Below are 23,945 nucleotides of genomic sequence, written 5' to 3'. Positions count from 1 at the left end.
GCACTCTTCATTCTATTAAAAATATGATGGTCTATTATTTTACCAAAGTACCTAAAAAAGTAATGATAGCCAAGAGACAGCCAAGAGAGAGACAACTCATCACATTCCACTCCCCTCATCTACCAAGCCCCAGAGCAATGGTTTTAGAAGTAAATTAATAATGCTCCAATTCAAAAGGAGAACTGGACCAAATGTAAGAAAGTAGAGAAGATTGGTGGTTTATTCTTTTTTCCAGAGTAGTTTTGCTGAGACTTCTGTACCAACTTAATACCTCACATCATCCAAAGAATTGAAATAGGCAATTTAGTAACAGCATTAAAATATAGTTGTTCTTAATTAAGTAATGAAAAAATAGGTATTAGGGCACTTCAGAAAGAATTCAAGTTTATATGAACTCCACAATTAGTTTTCTGCACAACAAAATCTACAAAACAGAAGACAGTCAATTTAAATAATACTCTGTCTACAGGATACATCAGAGCCAACCATGACTTTATACTTAACACATGTAAATTCAATGCAGGTCAGATGTTTCAAATACTGATCTTTTTTTCTGTGTGTTGTTGTTTTATCACCTGAGTGCTTACCATGTGACAAGTAAGGTTCTAACCTCTTTACAGATGGCAATTCATTTGATCCCATGAAATAGATACTACAATCCCATGAAGCAGGTACTATATTTCCCCCATTTTTACAAACGAGAAAATTGAGGCATAGAGAGGTTAAGCTGCTCACAGCCACATGGCATTTAAATAGCAGACCCGGAATTGGAACCAAGCAGTCAGGTTCCAGAGCCTGCCCTCTTAACCACTGGGCTGATTTTGGCTAGACTGGCATCTGTTAATAAATGCAATTTATTAATAGGCCTAGTCACAGGCAATTTAACAATACGTTAGAGTTTCTCTTTCTAAATTTTTTTGCTTCTGTGCACACACAGATACTCTCATAAATTGTACTGAGTAGAGAAAAAGGTGAGTTGATTAATAGATTGCAATGAGACTTCGGCTTTCAAATCACTTAATGTCCTCGTATATACTGAGAAATCTAAAAATGTTTTAAGACACAGAGTCTGTTCATCCAGGATAGTAATCATAGACAAAAGGAATAAAGAGACAGCATATCAAAAAACGCAATTAAGCTAAGAAAATTATCTACTGGCATAGTGTCAAGTTTTACTGGAAAGAAGCTAAGAATAAATTTTTAAAAATCATCAGAATTTCTGCTCACCCTGATTTTCCACTGCCCCAGAAAATTTTGACTAGAATCATGGTACCAATTATTAGAGTACCAGCAACACATCCTTGAGGGGGAAAGAATTTGATAAGACAGTTAATATAGAAACATGAACAATTATATATACAGTAGTTCACAGTGACAAACATATTAATTATGAGGCAAGTTAAAAAATAGGAGACATGAATTATATTTTGCTTGCTTGCTTATGTCACAACTCTGACAGTAAATACTGCATGTTATTTATCCTGTTTTCTTTCAAGGAAAGATGAAATATTTAGAATGAATTATCACAATGCTCAAATAAAATTTGACAGGTTTGAGAGGATTCTAAAGTGTTTCAACCCCACCATGCTTAATTTTAAATGATTTGATCACTGATTTAAATATGATGACTGTATTATATAATTTCAGCACTAGAAGGCATCTTAGAGTTCACGCTCATTTTGTAGATAATTAAACTGAGTCTCAGAAAGGTGACGCGTCCATATGTGGTTAATGGGAAGGCCATTTACTTAGTTTATAAAGGTAACAGAGATGTAGGTATTTTCCCATCATAGGAAAGGTATCATCATCTCAGCACCGAGAGTAAAACATACTTTGCCTATAGAAATGCTTTTCAGTGTTTAGTCTGTTGCAGATAAAATTTCTTTTAGGAAAACTAATATTTACTTTCAAGATTCAATGCACTATTTTGAGTTGAGCAACAGAAAATAATTGGTTAAATAAGTTGAATAACAGCAAAAAACTTTTATACCTTGACTTTTACACATAAACTTTCTTCTTAAAACCACCCATTGCCCTTTCCCCTCACCACCTTGGGTCTCCCTTTACCTCCCCACTCCACCCTCCAAATCCTTGAACTCTACTCTTTTGATCTGTACTACAAAGAAAATTATAGATGACACTAGAAAAGCAACTGAAGGTAATATGACTAACAAGTGTATCTGGTTCCAAATCAGCAAAATACTACAGATGTCACACAACTGAACGGCCATGTCGATACATAATTTTAAAAATAGCTGTTTCCACCACAGGTTTTATACTATTTTACCCAATCAATTTCTTTAATTGATCCCTTAGCACCATAGCATTAGTTTGAAAAGACTATACTCATAAAATAAATCATGGCTCCTCAAAAATTTGGGGTTTCTTTTCCTTTCACCACTTCCCATTAATCCTACCATTTTCAAATGATGCAGAAAGATCCCATTTTCAGTTTGAATGATAAATGAAAATAGAAAATTTTAAAGCAATCCAGAATGTCTGGATGACATAACTTAGGAATATTCTTAGAACACTGATCAGCACATATAAGTGATTCAGGAAGAAAGTGTGTGGAGGTTGATGTTTTAACAGAAAACCAGTGCAAAATACAGAAATTGAGAAATATAATTCTAAATAAATGATTCCTCAATAATTAATAATTAATGAGAGTATTATTTTGCAAATTAGAAACAAAGGAAACTTTAAAGTATAAAGGCAATGATCTTAGCATTCACTCAAAGGTGAATCAGTGTTAATTTAAGATTGACACAACTTGAGCTACATGAAACTATAAAATTATAAATGAAACTATGATTACGATTCCAATGTTCTTAATTATTCATTGAAGAGATCATAGGTAGGAAAACTACATAATTTTAGAAAATGTAAAAGGAGTAGTTTAGTAATGTTCCCCATTATGTAGAATTATATTTACCTAGTACTTAAAACACTGCAAGGCAATTTGTCACCTATTATCTCATTATCTCCAATAATTGGCATGGTACTTGTAAATAGTAAAGAGTGTTCAGTAAATATTTATTAAATTGCATTGCATGATATTCTTTTCACAGATGAGAACACTGAGACTGAAAATGAATAAGACAAACAGTTTATCACCAGAGAAAACCTATTTCTAACCCCTGGTTCAGGGCATGATTTTAACTGTTCACAATATTCTCAATAAAAATACCTGAGATTACTCAAACAAAATTTGTATTAGATGGGTATTACATTAATATATAGAGTATCATCTCCATTCCCGAACAACCCAAGTCAGAACCTAACTACAAGATCTGGTATTATCAAATGAGGTTTGTCTCCTTTTCTGAAGAAATGTGGATTCATCCAGTCATTTTGAAAGGTCTCACTTATACATCTCATAAAGTGGAAATGCAGTCTATATACTATGAAAAACTAAGAAAGCTATGAATAGGTTTTGTTCTTCCTTATAATCCTATTTAACATAAAGATATAAGTCAATAAGCATGTGATATTTAAAAGAAAAAGTATTTTAGATATTTCACTGAGCATTCTCTAATTTTTTCTTTAATATTCCTCCAACTGACCTATTAATTCCCACAAGGGATATATGAATGTCACAATATAGAATTTCAGCAATGGAGGGAAAAAAAGCAATACTTGTAAAGAATCAGGACTATCTTAATTGTCAAATTTGAGTTCTGCAGCTCTAGGAGAAGAATTTTTCTATCCTTTCAAGTATTAGTGCTGAAGAAGCTAGTCATCTGCGTCTATTTAAGAGCCTAGTAGCTGTGTGACCTTGAGCAAGTTAAGAATCTTGCAAAGCCACAGGTCTCTCAGCTAAAAAGTGGAACATAGCTACATTATAGGATTGTTGTGAGAAGTAAATGAAATAATACATAGGCATATTTCAGTACAGTCCTCGTCACACACCAAACACACAAATATTGCTCTAATAAAGGACTGTTCTTATTCTTTGGTGTGGCCAGAGAGAATGATAAAATTATCAGAAATCCGTCTTAGGAAAATAGTGATAAAATAAAAATGAATTCTTAAAGCTAGGATTTATTTAATTTTTAGCACTATGCTAGTAGTTTTCACATCTGTTATCTCATTAAGCTTCCAAGACTTTAAATAGGAATCATTATCGCCATCTCATAAATGAGAAAATTGGGAGTCAGAGAGATTAAGCAAATCACTTGGGTTGAATTATTACTAAATGGAAAAAAAAAATCCAAAAGAGGATTGAAACCAAGGTCTGACTGACTCCAAAGCACAAGTCTTCCTTCTATATGACACTGTTGACAAAAACAAAAACAAAAACCCCACAAATATATAGAGCATGTATTCTCAATGGGGTTAGTATCATCCCTAGAGGGGGAAAAAAAATCTCACTTTTTTATGTATAAAGTACAAATATGCATACAGTACATAAATAGATTTATATTGCATCTGTAGTATTACTATTTCATAGGGATGATTAAGAAAAAATGCCTTAAAAGCTCCTTGAGGGGGAGAGGGTAATAATGAAAAAATATTTTTTTGAAAAACACTGATACAGAGCCAGCAGAGAATAGCTTTAAAAATCAAAATGCAGGCTTCACTTACATAGCAGATTAGAAAGTTCTGGGAAGAGTCGTCAGTCTCTACTTCTTAGCAGAATTAAATAGGAAAAATATTAAATACTTGCAAAGTTCTAATATCATTTGTATCATTCATGTGCACTGCAGTGTAATCAATAAAAGCAATTTCCTTGCTATAGATTTTATCTTTAAAATGAGAAAAGTGACCTCATTCACAGAATACATTTAAGAAGTAAAAATATCAATAATTTTCAGGTTTATATTTTACAAGTATAGGATCCTAAAGAAAAATATTGTCATATGTCTGATAGAAGAGGGAAGGAGTTCCTCTTTATTTTTGAGCACATGTAGGAATTAAAACTAACCCTAAGGGAAGGTTTCTGGGAAAACACACAGTATACACTTAAAGAATTTCAGAGAAAATAATAAGCACCTCAAACCTTCATTGAATGCCACTGAGCATGTAAGAAAAAGCTCACTTATTAAGTTTTTAAGCTCATCTATTAAAAATGTCATCAAATCATTAAATCATGAGATTTTCATTTAGAATACATTTATTTTTATTTAAAATATAGAATGAACAAAGTGAATTCTAACTGTTGGAATCTTTCAACATAAATCTTTTAGCTTAAAAGAGTTCATTTAAAATATAAAAACTATAATAAATAACAATGAAAATAATAAAACAAGTACCTGCTTTCAGTTTTATAGTCCCTTGGCTAATTCACGCATGCATAAGATAGGAGACTTCAGCTTATTAACACATAAATCAAAAAATTCATTTTTTAATATTTTCCATTAGACATTACTTATCAATATATGCCTATTTAGCTGTATTGCTTCTTAACAAACATTTATTTTACCATCTTCTTTAGGAGTTTATTAATCTTCTTGTTAATGCATAACATCAAATAATTTATTTACGAACAAGAAAAGGACTAGACCAAATGCTAGAAGAAACTGCAACACAGGTATGTTTTTGGCCTCATGCCTATAGAAACAGAATACTTTTTAAAGATAACTTTAAACCATTGACAGGGAAGGGAAAATGAAGAGGATATAACCAAAGGTAAGACTCTTTGTTTTACTTGGGATAAGACAGACATACAGAAATGGTCAAGGAGTAGTTTATGATTAATTATAAAATACGTGATGATAGAAACTGTATTGATAACTCTCTCCTCTTGTGGTTCTTTAGCCACTAGAATGAGATGTATTGAGACAACAGGCACACAATAATACTTGATCAATTGGCCAAAAGATTTGAAGTTGTCCTAAAATTATCTTGGAACAAGAACATGGTGGGGAATACTTAGGAACGTACCAAGCACCTGATGGTAGTACAAAACACATCGATAAAATGCATTTACCTGTTTTCTCTTTCGCATCCGTAAACACTGTGTTTTAATAGTATTCCTAAGACACTTAAAAGACAATATAATTTTCCAGGAACATAGATTACACTTCCAAAAGCGAGGACAAGTTCTGTTAAGTGCCAGAGAGCCACACTTACCCGATGCAATGATGCTAGCAACTAAAGAAAAAAAAAAAGGAAAGAATTACAAAACTAAAAATACTTTAAAGTCATTGATTTGCTAGCAATTTCACAAATATATAAATTTATCAACAACAGTACTTGAAAGTCCAAAAGTAACTCAGATTTTCATAACTAAAAGAAATAATTGTAAATAAATTGATGAAAACAATTATACATTATTAACTTAATCAAGTAACATATATAGCAGTGCTATCTCTATTAAACAGAGTCAACACTATAAACATAAAATACGATAATGAGTTATTGAATACTGAAACAAACACCATGTAAATTTGGTTGTATGACTTGATGGCAAGTCAAGGTTATTGTAAGGATTAATACTAACAAATGGAAGGTGCATGGTACATGACACTATGGAACACACTCAGTAAGTAGTAGCTACTATTATTTTTTCAATAAGAGCAAAAATAGTAAATAATATTTAAAAGGTAAATTAATTGTATATGAGAGAAATTTGATCCCAAATATTTGTTTATCACAATAATTGACTTAGGTTTAGGTTAAATTTGTTAAATTATCTTGTATTCTTGCAGAAAAAAATATTTCAACAAATTTAGCTCTATAACAAATTTATATAAGGTGGAACTTGTTTCTCTTTGCCTTGCCCTATTAAAAATTGGATGTATTCAACCTAAAACTTTTAGCCCAGAGATGCCATAAAATTTTAAGAAGTCAGTAACCACATATGTGTTAAAATTAATGAACTGAATCTAAATATATCAATATAAGCCACAAAAGCAATGTTGAGTGCAAAAAGCCAAGTTAGGTAATGAAATATATGGCATACTGTTTAAATTATAAAAAATATACAAAACAATAATATGTACTACTTATGGTGACGTACATGTAGCATAAGAACAAAAACAGAGAGGAAGCTTGCAAAATGAGGTATTACCTCACACCAGTCAGAATGGCCATCATCAAAAATTCTACAAATGATAAATGCTGGAGAGGGTGTGGAGAAAAGGGAACCCTTCTACACTGTTGGTGGGAATGTAAATTGGTACAGCCACTATGGAGAACAGTATGGAGGTTCCTTAAAAAACTAAAACAGAGTTACCATATGATCCAGCAATTCTGGGTATAGATCCAGAAAAGATGAAAACTCTAATTCGAAAAGATACATGCACCCCAATGTTCACTGCAGCACTATTTGCAGCCAAGACATGCAAGCAACCTAAATGTCCATCAAAAGATGGATAGATAAAGAAGATGTGGTGCATATATATAATGGAATATTACTCAGCCATAAAAAAGAATGAAATAATGCCATTTGCAGCAATATGGATGGACCTAGAGATTGTCATACTGAGTGAAGTAAATCAGACAGAGAAAGAGAACTATTGCATGATATCACTTGTAGAATCTAAAAAAATGATACAAATGAACTTATTTACAAAACAGAAACAAACTCACAGACTTAGAACATAAAATTTATGGTTACCGAAGGGGAAAGGTTGGGGGGAGGGATAAGTTAGGAAGTTGGGATTAACATTTACACACTACTATATATAAAATAGATCATCAACAAGGACCTACTGTATAGCACAGGGACCTCTACTCAGTACTCTATAATAACCTATATGGGAAAAGAATCTGAAAAAGAATAGATATATGTATATATATAACTGAATCACTTTGCTGTACACCTGAAACTAACACAACACTGTAAATCAACTATACTCCAATATAAAATAAATTTTTTTAAAAAACAATAATATATACTACTTATGGTGACATACATGTAGCATAAGAATAAAAACAGAGAGGAAGCTTGCAGTGATTGCCTTAGAGCAAGAGAAATGGGAGCAGGGAAATGTGCAAGGAAACTTTAACAGTAAGATCTGTAATGTTTAAGTTCCTAAAAATATTCAGGTAATGGCAAAATAGGCCTCAAGATAACCATTATTAAATGTATGAAATCATTATGAAAGTATGGTCATAATGTATAAAACACGATTCTAAAAAACACAACTATCTGATGCCACTGAAGAGTGATCAAAAGCGGGCAGGTTCTGTGACAAACCATAATGGAAAAGAATATGAGAAAACATACATATGTATATATATATATAAAACTGAGTCACTTTGCTGTACAGAAGAAATTAACACAACATTGTAAATCAACTATACTTCAATAAAATTTTTTTTAAGAAGGCAGGAATTGAAGTTCCCCTTTTAAAAAGGGGAACTAAATGGAGTGAGAGTTTGTGTATTTGTGGGTATTTGGCCTTTTACCTAAAGGAATAAAGAAACATACAAAGGAAATTTCAACAATAATACCTGTAATGTTTTAAGTTCTTAAAGATTCTGGGTAATGGCCAAATGAACTTGATCATGGCAATTACGAAATCTGGACAAAGTATTTTAAAAACAACAATAACAATGATTTGAAGGCATGGAAGAGCAAACTAACTCAGAAACTAATCAAAGTTGAAGAGCTCAGGCAGGGGTTAAGCTGCAGGGAGTGAGATTTACATGGATGCTGCAGGGGGAAATCCCTAGGCCACTTGGTGCAGGGAGCAGAAAGCCACAGTCTCACTGGTTGGAGAAGTCAGAGAATAGAGTTCAGAATCAACAGGGCATCTGGAAAGTGAGGGGCTGCTGATGTTCTATTTCTTGAAATATGTGGTGGTTATACCAATATTTGCTTTAGAAAAGTTATTAAGCCTTATATGTATATTTCACACAGTTTTCTGTGTGTTGACGTCAATGAAGAATGAAAATAATTTTAAAAATTATCTCTTGGCTCAGTCCTATTGAGATTTTCCAAAAAACTAAACAAACAAACAAACAAAACACACATATCTCTATTAGAGAACAAGAATGTCTATTAATATAGCTATACATTAAGCAAGTTGTAAAACAAGAAGACATCTGGGTGGTCTGAAACAGCATTAATTAGTAAGAGGGGTTTCATTCACTCAACAGGTTTTTCTGAAATCTACAGCATATTTTACTCTGCTTTCATGAAAACTGTCATTTAAAGAGTTAATATGAACTATTTCAAAGAACTCTGTTTTTAATTACTTAGAAGATACTATTAAGGTGCTTTACCAAATTAGCAACTCTAGGGAATCTGGAGACTTCCGTTAGCATGCTTGAAGGATGGGTCTCTGTCAATGAATCAGACCCAGAAATAAACCTTAAGGATTATACATATCTGAATCTTTGAGGGGTCTTGAGGAATTCAGTGACTCCCTAAAGCTAACATCAAAAACAGAATTTCTTCACTGACCTTAATTTAGCATTGCTTTTATGGAGCCACAACATTTTTCTATATTACTGCAAAATGTTTCTTTCTTAAAGGTGTGCCCTAGCACAATCCAAGTCTGCCTCTGAAGAAAGTCAGAACATCAGTATGAAGACACTCTGCTACAATAAACCAGAGACTATTTAATTTTATAATCCCAATCAATTTGAAATTTCCACCATAGCACCTAAAATCCATACTTGGAAACCTGAACAGAGTAGTCAACTGACCTGAAGTAGAGCTTCCTCCTCCTTTAGGTGTGCTTGTTGCATGAAAACGTGTGGTTGCCCTGTGAACAGCTGGACTCCTTGTTGCTGTAACATGAGCAGAGGTCAATCTTTGTGTTGCATGGAGACTCTTGATCACTGGGGTATATACAGCAGTGGACTTTTGTGTTGCTCTAAGATTCTGTGTAAGTGAAGATTTTGCCGTGGTGAATCTTTGGGTTGTTGGTGTGGCCTGTGATGCAGAAGCATTTGCCATGATGGGATTCTGAGCTGCTGTAGAGACAGTGTTTGATATGGGGGAATTTGGGGCTGTTGTGGCTGAATCATTTGCTGTGGAAGGTTTCTGAGGAGCTGATGAGACTTCTGTAGCTGGAACATTTACAGTGGTGGGTTTCTGAGGAGTTGGTGGGGCTTCTGTACCTGAAACATTTACAGTGGTGGATTTCTGAGGAGTTGGTGGGACCTTTGTAGCTGGAGCATTCACTGTGGTGGATTTCTGAGGAGATGATGGAACATGTACTCTGGTGGGTTTCTGAACTGCTGGTGTGACTTTGTCAGTTTGAAAGGTTTCTGTGGAGGAAAAATGTTATTTAAAAAATTAGCTAAATAATGTTGTCCAAGTTAAAATTTAGGAACCAATTGTTTTCTGTATGACTCTTCTCTTTCCTCACAAACAACTAAATATGATTTTTAGGAAACCAAGTATTCTCATGTATTTCCCAAAGAACTAAAATGTTATATTGTCTTTGCTTTGAAATAAATTATACCTTTAGGCAACTAAAGTGAATTTACACCCAAGTAGTGTTGAGGTTCTTAAAACTGTTTTCTATGTGAAAAAGGAAACCAAAGTCAGAGTTGGCAGTGATCTCATTCAGTGACACACCCCAAATAAAGATAGTTTTTCTCATAAATTGTCTTCTTTACCTCATGCCAAGACCAAAGAACAGCAGGATGCAACCTTGAACCAACAAAGATAATCACAACATAGTTACTTTTTCCAAAGCTTTCAGGACATGTTAGTGACCTTGGGAACTTGTTTTGTTTCACTTCTTTTTTAAAGCAATAAATTCAATTAGAATAAAATAACTCCCTTTTTCCCCTCTTGTGTTGGTTACCAACTTTACATAGGTTAGTTTAGTTCCTCTTTGGATTTTAGGTGAGATAATAAATATCTCAAGTGCAAATTATGTGAAGGTCCTATTCTGAGAGTCACAAATCTAACATTAAAATTTTAGGCCTTCCGTGCCTGTTTGATTTTGGGTTGCTTATGCAGTCTCCATCATAAGGCAGTACTGAGCAGTGCCTAAGCCTGTTTGACCACATACTAGAGACTGTTGTCAACTTCTCTAAGCTTGTTTTCTCATTTGTAAAATGAGAATTGAAAACAATGTGTCTTAGTGCTTTTATCATTGCTTTAAGTTGCCAAAGTTTTGCTATGAGGTGCCTGGAAGTGGTTTTGGTTTTATTCTGCTTAGAGTCTTGAGAGCTTTTGGAATCTGTTGGTTGATGTATTTCATCAGTTTGGGAAAATTCTCAGTCATTATCTCTTAGAGTATTTCTTCTGCTTCCCTCGCTCTCTCTCTCTCTCTCCCCTCTTTTTTATCATATGTTAGAAGAGTTTAACATGTCTCAAATGTCTCTTAAATTTGATCTATATTTTACATTCATTTTTCTCTTTGTTCTTCAGTTTTAATTAACCTTTCTTCCAGTTCCCAATACTGTCTCCTGCTACATCCAAATCACTGTTAAACCTATCTATTGTGCCCTTAACTTTAGATATTATATTTTCCCATTGCAGAATGTTTATTTTACACCATTTTTATAGATTCCAATTCTCTGTTGAAGTTCTCTATTTATCTTTTCTGTTAGTATCTTAAATATATTAAACACTTATTTTAAAGTCCTTGTCTGCTGACTCAATTATCCAGATCTTTTTTATTTCATTTTCATTTCTCCTAATTTGGTTATAATTTCTTGCTTCTTTCCATATCTAATAATTTTTTATTATATGCCATACAATTCAGATGATATGATCCACCAAAGGGAGGGTCTCCTTTTCTGATAGGCAGATTGGTTTGAAGTGATCACATCCTCAGCCTATGAGGGACTCAGCCTATGAGGGACTGATTCTGTAAGACTCAGTCTACTTCTGCTCTTGTCTCTGCTCCTTGGAAGTGGACCTTCTGGGTTTTTGATTTGACAGCCTGGTGGATCTTTGTTTCCTCAGCCCTGAGAGACTGCAGGAGAGCCAAGTCTGTCCTTCAGCAGTGTCCCAGTCCAGCAACGTAGCCTCCTTGCCCACACAGCTTCAAAATGAGCTTAAATGTCGTAAGGAGGACACTGGCTATATGCTTGATACAAGCCTCTTCCTGTGATGGGTTTGTTGTCCAAATACCATAAGGTTCAGGGAGATCTCATTTTGTACTTTGGAAGCTTGGGGTCTAGCTCCCCAGTCTCACCTGCACTCCCAGAAATCAGCAAATGGCTCTTGGGAAAAACTGGGTCAGCATTTGAGGACTTCCAATTTCCAGTGCATTATCCTAGCTTACCACAACTATTGAAAGCTTTGCTAGAGTCTCTCTTTCCTGGCAATGGTCTTTTATCTGTGTCAAGATGGATCCTCAGCCCAGATGGGCCTCAGAATGGCTTGCCTTCACTCCCTACCCCCAGGAATTTTAGCTCATTCAGCCCTAGTTGTTCTCCTGAGGGAACAACCTATGCCTTTAAAATATGATTTAAAAAAAAAAAATCTACCCAGTTTTGCAGTCATTGTCATGGGAGCACTGGCCTGCCATGACTTCCTTGGGCATTGCCATAGAGTTGTAAGCTCTAAATAACTGATGATTTAATAAAACAGGGGAAAGTAAATATGAAGTGGATCAAATGGCTAAATTTTAAAATATCAAAATTTACTCACAATTAAATGAATTCAACAATTAAATGAAATTTTCACCACTTATACTATCACATCTCCATATCTTAATAACCATTTTCATTAATGGTACAGAGAACAAAAATACAATATTGGTGGGACAGTAAATTGGTACAATTTCTTTGGAAACAATATTGTTAATGTTTCAAAAGTTTAGATGCATATACCTTTGACACAGTAATTATACTGCAAGGAATTTATTGTAAAAAATGTATTTACACACATGTACAATGAACAGATATACAATAACACTTACTGTAGCACCTTTTGTAAAATAATTTTTTTAAAAACTAGAACAAAAACTAAATTCCCTTCAATAGGAGACTGGTTAAATAAATAATATATCCATACAATGAATATGATTTAAAAAAAGAAATATGTATATGTATATTTATTTTCTAGAATAAAACACAAAAATTCGTAAACAGTGGCTACTTCTGAGAGTAAGATTAGAGGAGACTTTTACTTCTCATTTTATACAATCATCGACATGGTTTTAATATTACCTCACTATATTTATGTATACCATTTATATGAAAAAACTATTATTAACAAGCAATAGTATTTAATAGAATCTAATTTAATAGAATCTAATTTAATAGAATCTAATAGAATAGTATCTAATAGAATTCAAGTATAATTATAAAAGTAGTATTTGCTTGAATTATATTGGCATTCAAATATGACACTGCTTAAATAAATGCCACCTCCTGGTCCTGTGCAATGTTATAATCCAGCTTCATTGATCTTCTAAATATCTCTTCAAAAATATACTTAAAAAGCAGTTCTAAAGATTCTGAGAGTACAGCCTGAGTATCAAAAAGCACTGAGGGAAGAAGAGGTCTAGAAAGATGAAGAAGAGAGCATTCTCAATAAGAGAGAAATTCTGGAGGCAGAAAACAAATATAATATAATTCAATGAAGTCAACAGGTAGGCAAGAGTTTCTCTTTGTTGTCACAACATATATAATCATCATCTAGATCCCTTAGTTCAATCTAAGATTCTCTCCCAATTAAATAAAATAAACCACTTTATACACTCTTTGTATAAACAAAGAGATATCTATACTGACTTACTGAAAGTAACATGGTAAGAAACAGCAAATTTAAGCTAATTCACTAAAAACATGAGACATATAATGTGTATGTGTACGTGTGTGTGTGTGTATGTGTGTGTGTGTGTGTGTGTGTATTCATAAAGGTCATGTGTGTATTTATTTATTTATATGTTACCATATGTTCTCCACATCAGTGGTTTGTCCTTTTTGGAAGTCATAGACCCCTTGTAGATTCTGATGAAAAACTGTATCACCCAGAAAAATGCAAATACGCATATGTACAACATTTTACATTCATTTCTCAGGGAGTTCATAGATTCTCAGATGCCCATATATAGACCTAAAGGCAAGAATAAATCAGAAATATAACTCTGCAAACTGATTACCTTTGCATTCAGGTGGGGGGCCACTCCACTCTCCTTGGTCATCTCTTACAGTACAATTGATAGAGCTCTCTCCATGCAGGGCGAAGCCTTTAATACACTTATATGTTACAGATTGTCTATATGCGTAACTGTTTTGTTTCTTTTCAATCATTCCATGGTCAATTTCTGGTGGTTCTGGACATAAAATTTCTTTAAAAAAATTCCAACATATTTTAAATTAATTAAACTGGCAAAGTATTTTTATAAACAAGTAAGACTAAAATTTGTTAAAGATTTTATTTACAGAAAAAAACGTATTCTTCTAAATTAAGCATTTCATCTCAGAAGTGAGATGAAGCAGGGCAGAGATTTCCATTTAGGGAGTAAATGGACTTGAGTTTAAACCTAAGATGTACCCTTCTTCTTAGAGCAGAGAAGAGGGCTCTGCTTTTCATTCCAAGGGGAAAAGATGCCAAATGAAAGGAGTTGGGAATGTTAAGTGGCAAGTTTGGGAAACAGGAATTTTGGATAGATCAAAAGATTTTAAATGTCAGGATTAGACTTTGACTTTCAGGATAAAATTTTTTAAGCATGTGTTAACTCTTGGCCTTTTATTTAAAGTAAATCTTACTGAGCAGCTGAATTTGTAAGACAAATACAAGCAGAGTATTGCTTGTTATATTATAAAAAGAAGCCTCTCCCTCGCAGTTGCCCTGATAAAAAATTCAATGGTTCCACGTTCTCTGGAGCCATGAAGTTGTTTTTCTTTCTTTCTTTCTCTCTCTCTTTTTTTTTTTTTTTAAGCAGGAAAGCAATGTGATCACATGTGAACATCAAATTATATTACACAAATACTCTTAAGTACCCAGAGAATACTAGCAATTTACGAATTACTTTTAGGCCATTGATCAAAGCAAGGAACAAGAACAAGTTAATCTGATTTACACTGGGCTGGGTGGGCGATGACAACACATATTACCATCAGTTCAGTTCCAACATTTTCTGAGCACCTAATACATACTGGGCATTGTTCTATAAATAGAAGCGAAAAACCGAATAAGATACAGTTCCTCTGTCTTAAAATACAGTGGAAAAAGACATTCAAAGAGATCATTTCAATACAAAATGGTGAGGATTATCACAAAAGCATGCACAGTGGTGTGGAAAGAGAGAAGAGGGACAGTTAACCAGCCTGGGGGGTCAGGGAAAGCTTCTAGGAGAACTACAAGAGCAGACCCTTAAGAGGAAAAAAAAAAAAAAAAACTAAGCAAAAAACGGGCTGAAGGACATTCCAGGCAGAGGCAGTGTCACAAGGAATGATGGGAGAGCATGAAGAAGTCTGAGGTATCTGGACAACTACAGAAGTTTGCAAAGGATGAGGGCAAGACATAAGCATGGAGAAGCAGGTAGATCATGTCTAGCCTTGAACACTGTATGGAGGAGTTTAGACTTTGTACACAATGAGGAGACACTAATAAGCTTTAAGAAGGAAAGAGACAAGTCACATTCGTGTTTTAGATGGATCACTAGGTAGAGTATAGATGAAACATTAATGGAGTGTAAGAATGGAGGCTGGAGGCCACTGCAATCAGTATCACTTGTGAACTCGAGCAAATGGGACTCCTGCCTTAGCTCCCACAGCTTAAAAGGCCATGCTCTGGCCCTCCTCTGGCTGTGCCTCTCTCTACTAGATGGGGAATCTGCAGGGCTGAGGGGGTATGTTCAATGAGAGCGCTTCCCCCACCCCATTCTAAATCATGCTCCAGGAACTGGCAGCCAGAACTCCCTGTGCCAACACCCCTTTCAAGTCTTCGCCTGGTCCATATTCTTGAGGATGGTCTATACTGTGGATGTGTTCACCTTTAGGCCAAAGTTCAATGGGGTAGGGATAAGGGTTACAGGGGACGTGACTTGGGTGTGTAGGCCGAGCGATCCATTTACACACATCAGAGACCCCTCACAGTGCAAGAAGGGGGCGCTGACTTGAGAAAGTCTGTGTCTTAGGCCAAGCGACTTCCATTTATACCCTTGTCCTGGACCCTGAAAATGTTAGGGGTGACCCTTATCGCAATAGTCCAGACAAGGGATAATAAACTATATTAAAAGTGTCATAGGTGGAAGATAAAAGACAAGTTTGAGGGCTTCCCTGGTGGGGCAGTGGTTGAGAGTCCACCTGCCGATGCAGGGGACGTGGGTTCGTGCCCCGGTCCAGGAAGATCCCACATGCCGCGGAGCGGCTGGGCCCGTGAGCCATGGCCGCTGAGCCTGCGCGTCCGGAGGCCTGTGCTCCACAATGGGAGAGGCCACAACAGTGAGAGGCCCGCGTACCGCCAAAAAAAAAAAAAAAAAAAAAAAAAGACAGCTTTGAGAAATAGATTAAGGAGTAAAGGAAAATGATTTAGTGATTAGAAGTGAGAAGATAAAGAGAAGGGCCCGGGACGACAGATATTATCTAGCAGGGATTGATTCCAGGCTAGCATGTACTAGCAGTCTACTAAAATTATTTTTAAAAAAGAAAATACTGGCAGAGAGAGAGGAAAACAGATCTTTCTGATTCTGGGGCTTTGTTCAGAGGTAAACAACTATCACTCTTGATTGATTTATAACCAAGGATAATTTTTGAATATGTCCATTGTTCATTCGTTCTGTATATCCACACCTCCATATCCACATCCACACATGGACATCAATGCTGTCTCATGTGTTGATAAGAGGCCAGGGCTGCATACTTGCGGTAAAACAGCTCATTGCTTAAGAATTTATACTTTCCACTTGATGTTTTTGGTACTGTCAAAACAGAAAAGTTATGTGGAAAATCAACCCTAGGAGAAGTAGGGCTTTAATAGGGATAATTGAAGACACTGGGGTTGCTGAGGACAAAGGGCTCTTTCCTGCAGGGTTCAGATGTCAGTGCTTGCTGAGTTGCAGAGACAGATAAAAGAATCAAAGAGGAAAATATGAACATCAGGATGTTCACCACAGAGTTGAAGATACCAGACAGAGAGTAGGACCTGGCCTAGCCATGGGCAAGCACGAAAAGAGAGTAGGTTTGCAGTGCAAAAGCTCTACTATGCTGGAATACGTGCTTGCTGACCACATTTGTGACACTCATGACAGCAATTGCTTGTAAAGATATTGGCCTCAACTGGGAAACCACTTGTTCAGGCTTTGTGACAAGTTGTTGCCTGTGTTAGAAAAAGATATGGTCCAGCCCCTGCTTGCTTTCCATATGTGGTTCAGTATCATTTACAGCATCCCTTAATGGATGGTGGAAATAGGAAAGGTGATGGTGGGTAGTAGTGATGGATATTTGAAAATAATAATGAGAAAAAGGGAGAAATAGTAGCTATGGGAGGGCAGGGCGCCACATGGGTGTGGCTGGAGTAAACTCCTGGTTGGCAAGGCTTCATTTTATTTGTCTTCATATCAGTTGACCCCACACATTCCCTACCATAGAGTGTCAGTCAATAAATGCTTGATAAATTACACTGCATCTGCTCTAGTCTCCTGCTCCTAAAAACCCCCAAAACTTGCACTTAGCAATAATTTTAATGACAATGAGAGAAATAAAGCCAACTTTTTAGAATATTACATATATTTATTCCTCTCAATTTTCAGGAGACATATGTCTCTAATGCACATACATTTAACTTGATATATCCATTTAGGAAATTATCTCTGTGTCCTATTCCCCCCTTGAGAAGATAAGATTTTCAAGTACAGAAACCATACTTCTTCTTTATTATGTAAGGTTATTTCTCTAATGATAAAATAATATACCACACTTTAAAACACTTCTACATAACTACCTCAGTTAATAATCCTTAAAGGAACACATAGGTAACACTAGGCGTTAGAAGACTTATGGGTTTGAAATCAAGAGATCTGGGTTAAATGCTTTCTTTTGTCACTTATTTTGGCATACAGGATCAAGTCATACAGACCCTCTGATCAATGGCATTTTAATCCATAAAATTAAAAATTATGGGGGAAAAAAAACATATCTATTTTACTTGATTCTTAGAAGGAATGGTAAGATGACCAAGAACAATATAAACCTTAGTTTGTTTTTAATCCTTTATCCGCACAGTTAATAAATTAAGAAGCATTACTAATAGAGATCTTTAAATTACATAAAACACACACACATTGGAAGGTGAGGGTACTACAGATACATACTGTGGGTTATTCTTAAAGAGCGGGAAGCAATTTATTATTAATTATTCAGTCCCACACCTGAGTGCTTAGAATTTTTCAGTCTTACCTTGGCATTCTGGAAACGGATCACTCCACTCCACAGTATTTCCCGCAAGAGAACAGTAACTAGAAGTTGCACCAACTAATTTGTACCTAAAACAATAAGGGAAGAAAAAAAATTAAGTTCCATTCATATATATTTGACTTCCCTTAAATTCTCCAGATTATCATCTTAAAATATTTATGACACCAGTAGATAGAGACAAAACAATAGTTGATAAAAGTCCATGTGGCAGTTTAAAGGAAAAGAAAAAATTATATCTAAAAGGGTGACATTAAAGAATAAAAAAGGGCGGCTTTGGAGGCGGCTGCGACGCTAGGATGAACGCCCCTCCCACCTTCGAGTCCTTCTCGCTCTTTGAGGGCAAAAAGAAGATCACCATTAACAAGGACACCAAGGTACCCAATGCCTGTTTGTTCACCGTCAACAAGGCAGACCACTCTAGGAAACATGATTAAATCGCAGCTGCTGATGGACCCACAGGGGCTGTTTGCTGGCTACAAAGCACACCCCTCCCCCCACCTTGGAACACAAGATCATCATCCGCAGGCAGAGGGACTACAGCCCCCAGGAGGCCTTCACCAATGCCATCACAGACCTCATTAGTGAGCTCTCCCTGCTGGAAGAGCGATTCTGGGTGGCCATCAAAGACAAGCAAGAAGGAATTGAGTACTGGGCCGCACCCGGCCCTTTTCCAGGCACCAGGTGGACAAGAGAACTTCTTCCAGCCGTGGGCCTCCTTGTAGAAATTCCAGTGAGCTCCTCACCCCCGACACCAATGTGTCCTGTACATAGTTTTATCTTCCTAATAAAATGTGGCAGGAAAAGACCCAGCTGTGACTTCAAAGCAAATGGACCATCAGTTCAGTGGAGGTTGCGGACCTGTTCCAAAGCCACGCAGGGGCCTCATTTCAGGACTGGTCCAGAGACCCAGATTTCTGTCTGAGGAGGTGGCAGGAACAAACTCATTCTGGACAAAACCTGGGAACCTGGGGCTGCCAGGCAGCGTCTCAAGCAGAAGGAAACTGAAAACCCATGTGCTTCCAGGAGTCTCTGCTCTAGAAGACTCAGCTGCCAGGCCTGCCTCCCAGCAGCTCTCCCCAGGCTTCTCTTACATAGTAGAGTTTAATAAAAATATTCACCGAAAAAAAGAAAAAAAGAAAAAAAGTATAAGACAGGCAAAATATTTTTGATTTGGGTAGGGCACATGTTAGAAAATAGTAAAGTGTTTTAAAACATTTTTAAAAGATACAGATGCTTAAATATTTTATATTTCTGAGTTCTAAAAGATCACTACAGACACCATAGAATAATACAATGTACTTCTATTTAAAGGGTTCAAAGTACCCCCAGATTTAATATTAATGATATTAGTGATCCAAACATCTATGTTTAGTACAGGAGACAAGTGATAATGATAGTTTTATAAAGAACAGGGATACACACAGAATAAAATATCATAATTCAATTTGCAGATATTAACTGAGAGAATGAGTATAAAGGTTTTAGCAGCACCTGAGACACTGACAATACTCAGTGAGTAAGTTCCTTTTCCCTGCATAGAGAACTTATAAAAGATCTTAGGTCAGAATGATATTTTCACACTAGGAATAATTGTTTTTAACCCATGATATTTTATAACAGATTGTTCGTATATAGAAAAAACAAATGCAAATTCATTATTTAGGTAAAGAATGGTTTCATATTTAACACTGAAAGGATTTAATTTCTCCAAGGATCATCAACTTATCACAAGTATTTTCCTATACATATCACACTTAAAATTTTATAGTGAATCACATATGTACTGAAATCTAACCATTGAGAGAATTTTGGTGGTATTATAAGAAATCTTCCTTTCTTGCCCCATTTTACTAAATTTAACTGTGATGAGTTCATGATAAAGGATCTTTGAACAGAGGGGTGGTTTTATTGCTACTAGCTTGTAAACACTGGCTACAAATCTAAAAGCTTCCATCTTAAATCCTAATTTGTTTTTCCATTTGTTAAATATAGCGTTTCATATACCCAGACTTACCCTGTATTACATGAAAAATGGATGGGCGATCCAAATAATAGGTCATGTGTTATACTGACATAACCATTTTTTATTTCTCTAGGGTTAGCACATGATTTTTCTAGAAGAGAATACAAATTGATTTTTTAAATTAAATTATCAGGCACATCTATGCAAATTCATCATCTGAACCATTGATATTACTTATCCTTAGACTATTTAAATCGTACCTTCATTTTATCAGTTTCAAGAAAGCAACATATTTAGACTATACACTATTTGATTTTAGGTAACCTTAAACTAATTAAATGAGAAATCAGTGAGTAAAGTAATATTTCTAGCTCACAGGTATTTAGTCTCCCTAATTTAAAATAAAATGGTTCCAATGGTTCATTTAAGAATCATTCTAAATAATAACATGTACACATAGAGTTCCACTATGAGTGAAGGAAGAAACACTATTTTCCCCAAACACCATATGATTAAGAATACTCTTTAAAAATTATACTCACTTTTACAAAATTCATCAGGTTTGGACCACGTAAAATTCTGAAGGCAAGTTAGTTTTCCTGAGAGAGAATGGTCCCTCATGTAGCCCAAACGGCAATCATATTCTACAGTGGAACCTTCTGGGAAATAATTCTGTTTGGTATAAGACTTTTTGAGAGATGCAAAAAGTAGCCTGGTTGGAACATCACAGCTACCTAAAAGTATTAACAAAAGCAACAACAAAAAAATTAATATCACTTTATTTTATAACCTATGTTTAATTATCTGGTCCTATATCACTCCTTTTTCTATACTTCTTTGTACATATTTGGTATTTATATTAATGTCACTATGGCATTGACAGTGTATCAAGCGTATTCACATATAAATTTTCATTTCCTAGTTACTAGAGGCCTGTGAAGTAGATTTGGTACATAGAAGTCACTATGCCCACAATTTAGAAAATATAACGCATTTAAGTTGCCTGGCATAGTTCTGGAACTGACTCAATGCCAGTTCCCTTATCCTGCCCCATGTAGCACAGGGGTAGATGATAACTGGTATTTCCAGATCCCTGGGCTAGTGTCCTGGACAACGATAATAGTTAACAATAATAGCTAATATTTATTGAGTGCTTCTAAATGTTTTACACATATAAACTCATTTAATCCTCAGAACAACCTATGGGGACAAGGATCAGATGAGCCAATGGTGGACCTAAAAGTATTTACAAACTGTAAACATCCAGGCAAATGTGAATTTATAGTGGCACGGTATAGTGGAAGGGGCACTGGATTTATAGTCAAAAGACTCAAATTTCCACCCTGGCTCTCCTGCATAAGGGAGCTCCTGATCTCAAGGAAGTTGTTTAACTGGGGGCTGCTTTCTCAACTGTAAAATGTGGATAAGTCCCTAACTAACCTCAGGGAGTTGTCGGAAGGATTAGATGAAGTACTATATGCAGAGGAGTTATAAACTCTAAAACATGATACATGTGCAAAGACTTATGTACTTCAACCTCCTGCTTTGTATCATGGATAGATAAAAAGTTAAAGGTGATCTCACACCTGATTTCAAAAAATACTTGTGGCAGTTTCTATCTTTACTGTAGCTTCCATTGCTCCAAGTTGTTCAAAGGCAGGAATCAAGTCTTACCTTTATCTTTACTTGTATATGTCAAAGCTAATCTAGGGCTATGCCTATAATGATAGATTTTGAGATAAAAATTGAGAATTTTTAAAAATATCACTACAGAGTTGTATTGGGTAAGTCCTACTTTACAAAATGAAATTTAAGAAAACAGAGGATCTCTGTTATGTGTCTCAAGGTAATTGCCAAATGTAGTTATACATAATTTACTCCCTAAACAGTACCTATTGTTTATTTTTGCTATTACTCAGTTCAAGAGTTACAGTGTTAAGGGGGAAAAAAAACCCGTTAATGAAGTGCAGGACCTATTCCAGAAAGCAATGCCGTCAATTAGCTAGATTGTGGAGTGCCAACAGGTATACCCTGGCGATTAATAATGCTAGAAAACTATCGATTACCAGTCACTCCAAACAGGGATAAAATTAAACTTAAGAAACATTCCATTCCCATAACTTTTCTAAAATGAAATGAAAAACTTACGATTACAAAATTCTGCAAGCTCTGACCATTTATTATTCAGACAGACCACTGAGTCTGCCTTGCCAGGAACTTTTACAAAGCCTTTGTTGCATTTGTATGTTACTGTGCTTTGTTCGGGAAAACTTGTAAGAGCTCCCAAAGCTGGTTGGGCATTAGGTACATCTGGGGGAAGGCTGCAGTCACCTAGGGAGGAAAAAACAGAACTGAAGGAAATACAACTTTTCAATTCATTGCAGCATTCCTTTCCCAAGACGAATAAGGGAAGCAGCAATGGCTTTCTATGCCCACATAACATTCCCATCCAATGCTCAGCTGACATACCGAGAACTTGCTAGGCTTCCTGTGTCAATTAATTCAAAACTAAAATAGTCGAAAATAAATTCCTGCCCTTCGTTATCTAATATATACATACATATATATATATATATACACACACACACACACACATATATATACACACATATGTACATATATAATATATATATAGTGCTTTAGACTTTCACATACATACTGTTGCTAGGCACACAATAAAGACAGACGCCCCCTTGGAACGTTACACCTGGAGGAGATGACAGCGCAAACTTGTAGCGCCAAGTCTGTACACGACTGGACCCTGTTGAGAGGTGAGAGTGGTCAACTATTTGGCCTTCCACCCTTAAGGAGATGCTGAGGATTCGCTCTATTCGAGCCCTACCTTTTGGCTTCCGGGTGTTTGCTCCCTGTACCCTCCACGCCTGACTCCTAAAACCCTGCCAGCTGCGGTCCAGCACAGCAAGCTTCCTAACTGCCGGCTAGCAGCGGAGAGCCTCTTCCCGTCCCCAGAGATAGTGCCAGTAGGAGCGCTGATAGAGGTAGAGGATTACGGGAACAATTAGGGATGCCGACATTCCTCAGCGACCCTGGTCCGCCGACTTTCCGGTTGTTGTAGAGACGGGCCCTGCCCCTCCCACACTGCCTAAAGGTTTAGCCTGAGGGGTGGGGTGGGGTGGGGGGTCCCTGGGGGGTCCCCGACCCCCACTCACCCGACGCAGCCGGAGGACGCAGGAGCAGCAGCAGCAGCGGCGGGGCCAGCCCGCCCAGTAGGCGCAGCACAACTGGGGCGCTCCGCCGCGCGGGACTCATGGCGAGCGGGGACGGGGATCCGGCGTTGGGGCTCCGCGGTCTCTGAGGTTAAGACCAAGCAGGCTCGAGCCAGGAGCTGGAAGTAGGAGCAGCGCCCGGTAGTTCTTCAATTTGAGTTAAATTAGCGCCTTGGGCGGGGCCAGGGCTCTGAATCTCCGAAAGAGATGGGTGGAGAAGGGCTTTGCTCACACCAGGTGCTGGGCTGGGTAAGGGCGGGGGCTCCGTCGTCAGTGGCCTCTGGGGACCCAAGCAGAGGAAAGAGGGATCCTGGGCAAGGAGAGGAGCTCTCCGGCGCTGGACGCTGGTGGGGCGGGGGGAGCTGCAATGAGTCGCCAAGTGGAAATGTAAATATCTGCTTTCTTAAGTAAACAAAAAAATGGGGGAACTGAAGAGAGAGCGGAATGGTTAAGAGGCGCAGGCTTTGCTCCCCGGGAGTCTGAATTAGTTTAAGTGGAAATTAAGCGCACTTGAGTGC

The 23,945-nt window shown here is 36.5% G+C and overlaps 1 protein-coding gene and 1 pseudogene across 9 annotated transcripts in view; one reads left to right on the top strand and one right to left on the bottom strand.

Moving 5' to 3' along the window:
• The window catches only part of CD55 (CD55 molecule (Cromer blood group)), a 32,773-nt gene extending 9,139 nt beyond the window's left edge, over nucleotides 1-23,634 (bottom strand). For 2 of the 9 annotated variants that reach the window (XM_033410454.2, XM_033410455.2), the window contains exons 1-8: nucleotides 23,371-23,629; nucleotides 22,349-22,531; nucleotides 20,743-20,934; nucleotides 20,252-20,351; nucleotides 18,220-18,305; nucleotides 13,977-14,165; nucleotides 9,604-10,170; nucleotides 6,076-6,096 (exon numbers count right to left, since the gene is read on the bottom strand). In XM_033410454.2, coding sequence (XP_033266345.2) covers nucleotides 6,076-6,096; nucleotides 9,604-10,170; nucleotides 13,977-14,165; nucleotides 18,220-18,305; nucleotides 20,252-20,351; nucleotides 20,743-20,934; nucleotides 22,349-22,531; nucleotides 23,371-23,470 — 1,438 coding nt within the window. In that variant the 5' untranslated portion in view covers nucleotides 23,471-23,629. Of the gene's footprint in view, nucleotides 1-1,227; nucleotides 1,301-5,090; nucleotides 6,097-9,603; nucleotides 10,171-13,976; nucleotides 14,166-18,219; nucleotides 18,306-20,251; nucleotides 20,352-20,742; nucleotides 20,935-22,348; nucleotides 22,532-23,370 lie in introns of those variants that run through there. The other 7 variants (XM_049702901.1, XR_004478434.2, XM_033410452.2 and 4 more) reach the window with 7 other exon arrangements.
• Nucleotides 18,513-19,159, top strand: LOC105748677 (DNA-directed RNA polymerase II subunit RPB11-a-like; annotated as a pseudogene).
• Nucleotides 23,635-23,945: the final 311 nt, after the last annotated feature.

Source organism: Orcinus orca, chromosome 1 (genome assembly GCF_937001465.1).
Source record: "Orcinus orca chromosome 1, mOrcOrc1.1, whole genome shotgun sequence".
Taxonomy (NCBI): Eukaryota; Metazoa; Chordata; class Mammalia; order Artiodactyla; family Delphinidae; genus Orcinus; species Orcinus orca.
This window is presented reverse-complemented; position numbering and strand designations above follow the sequence as displayed.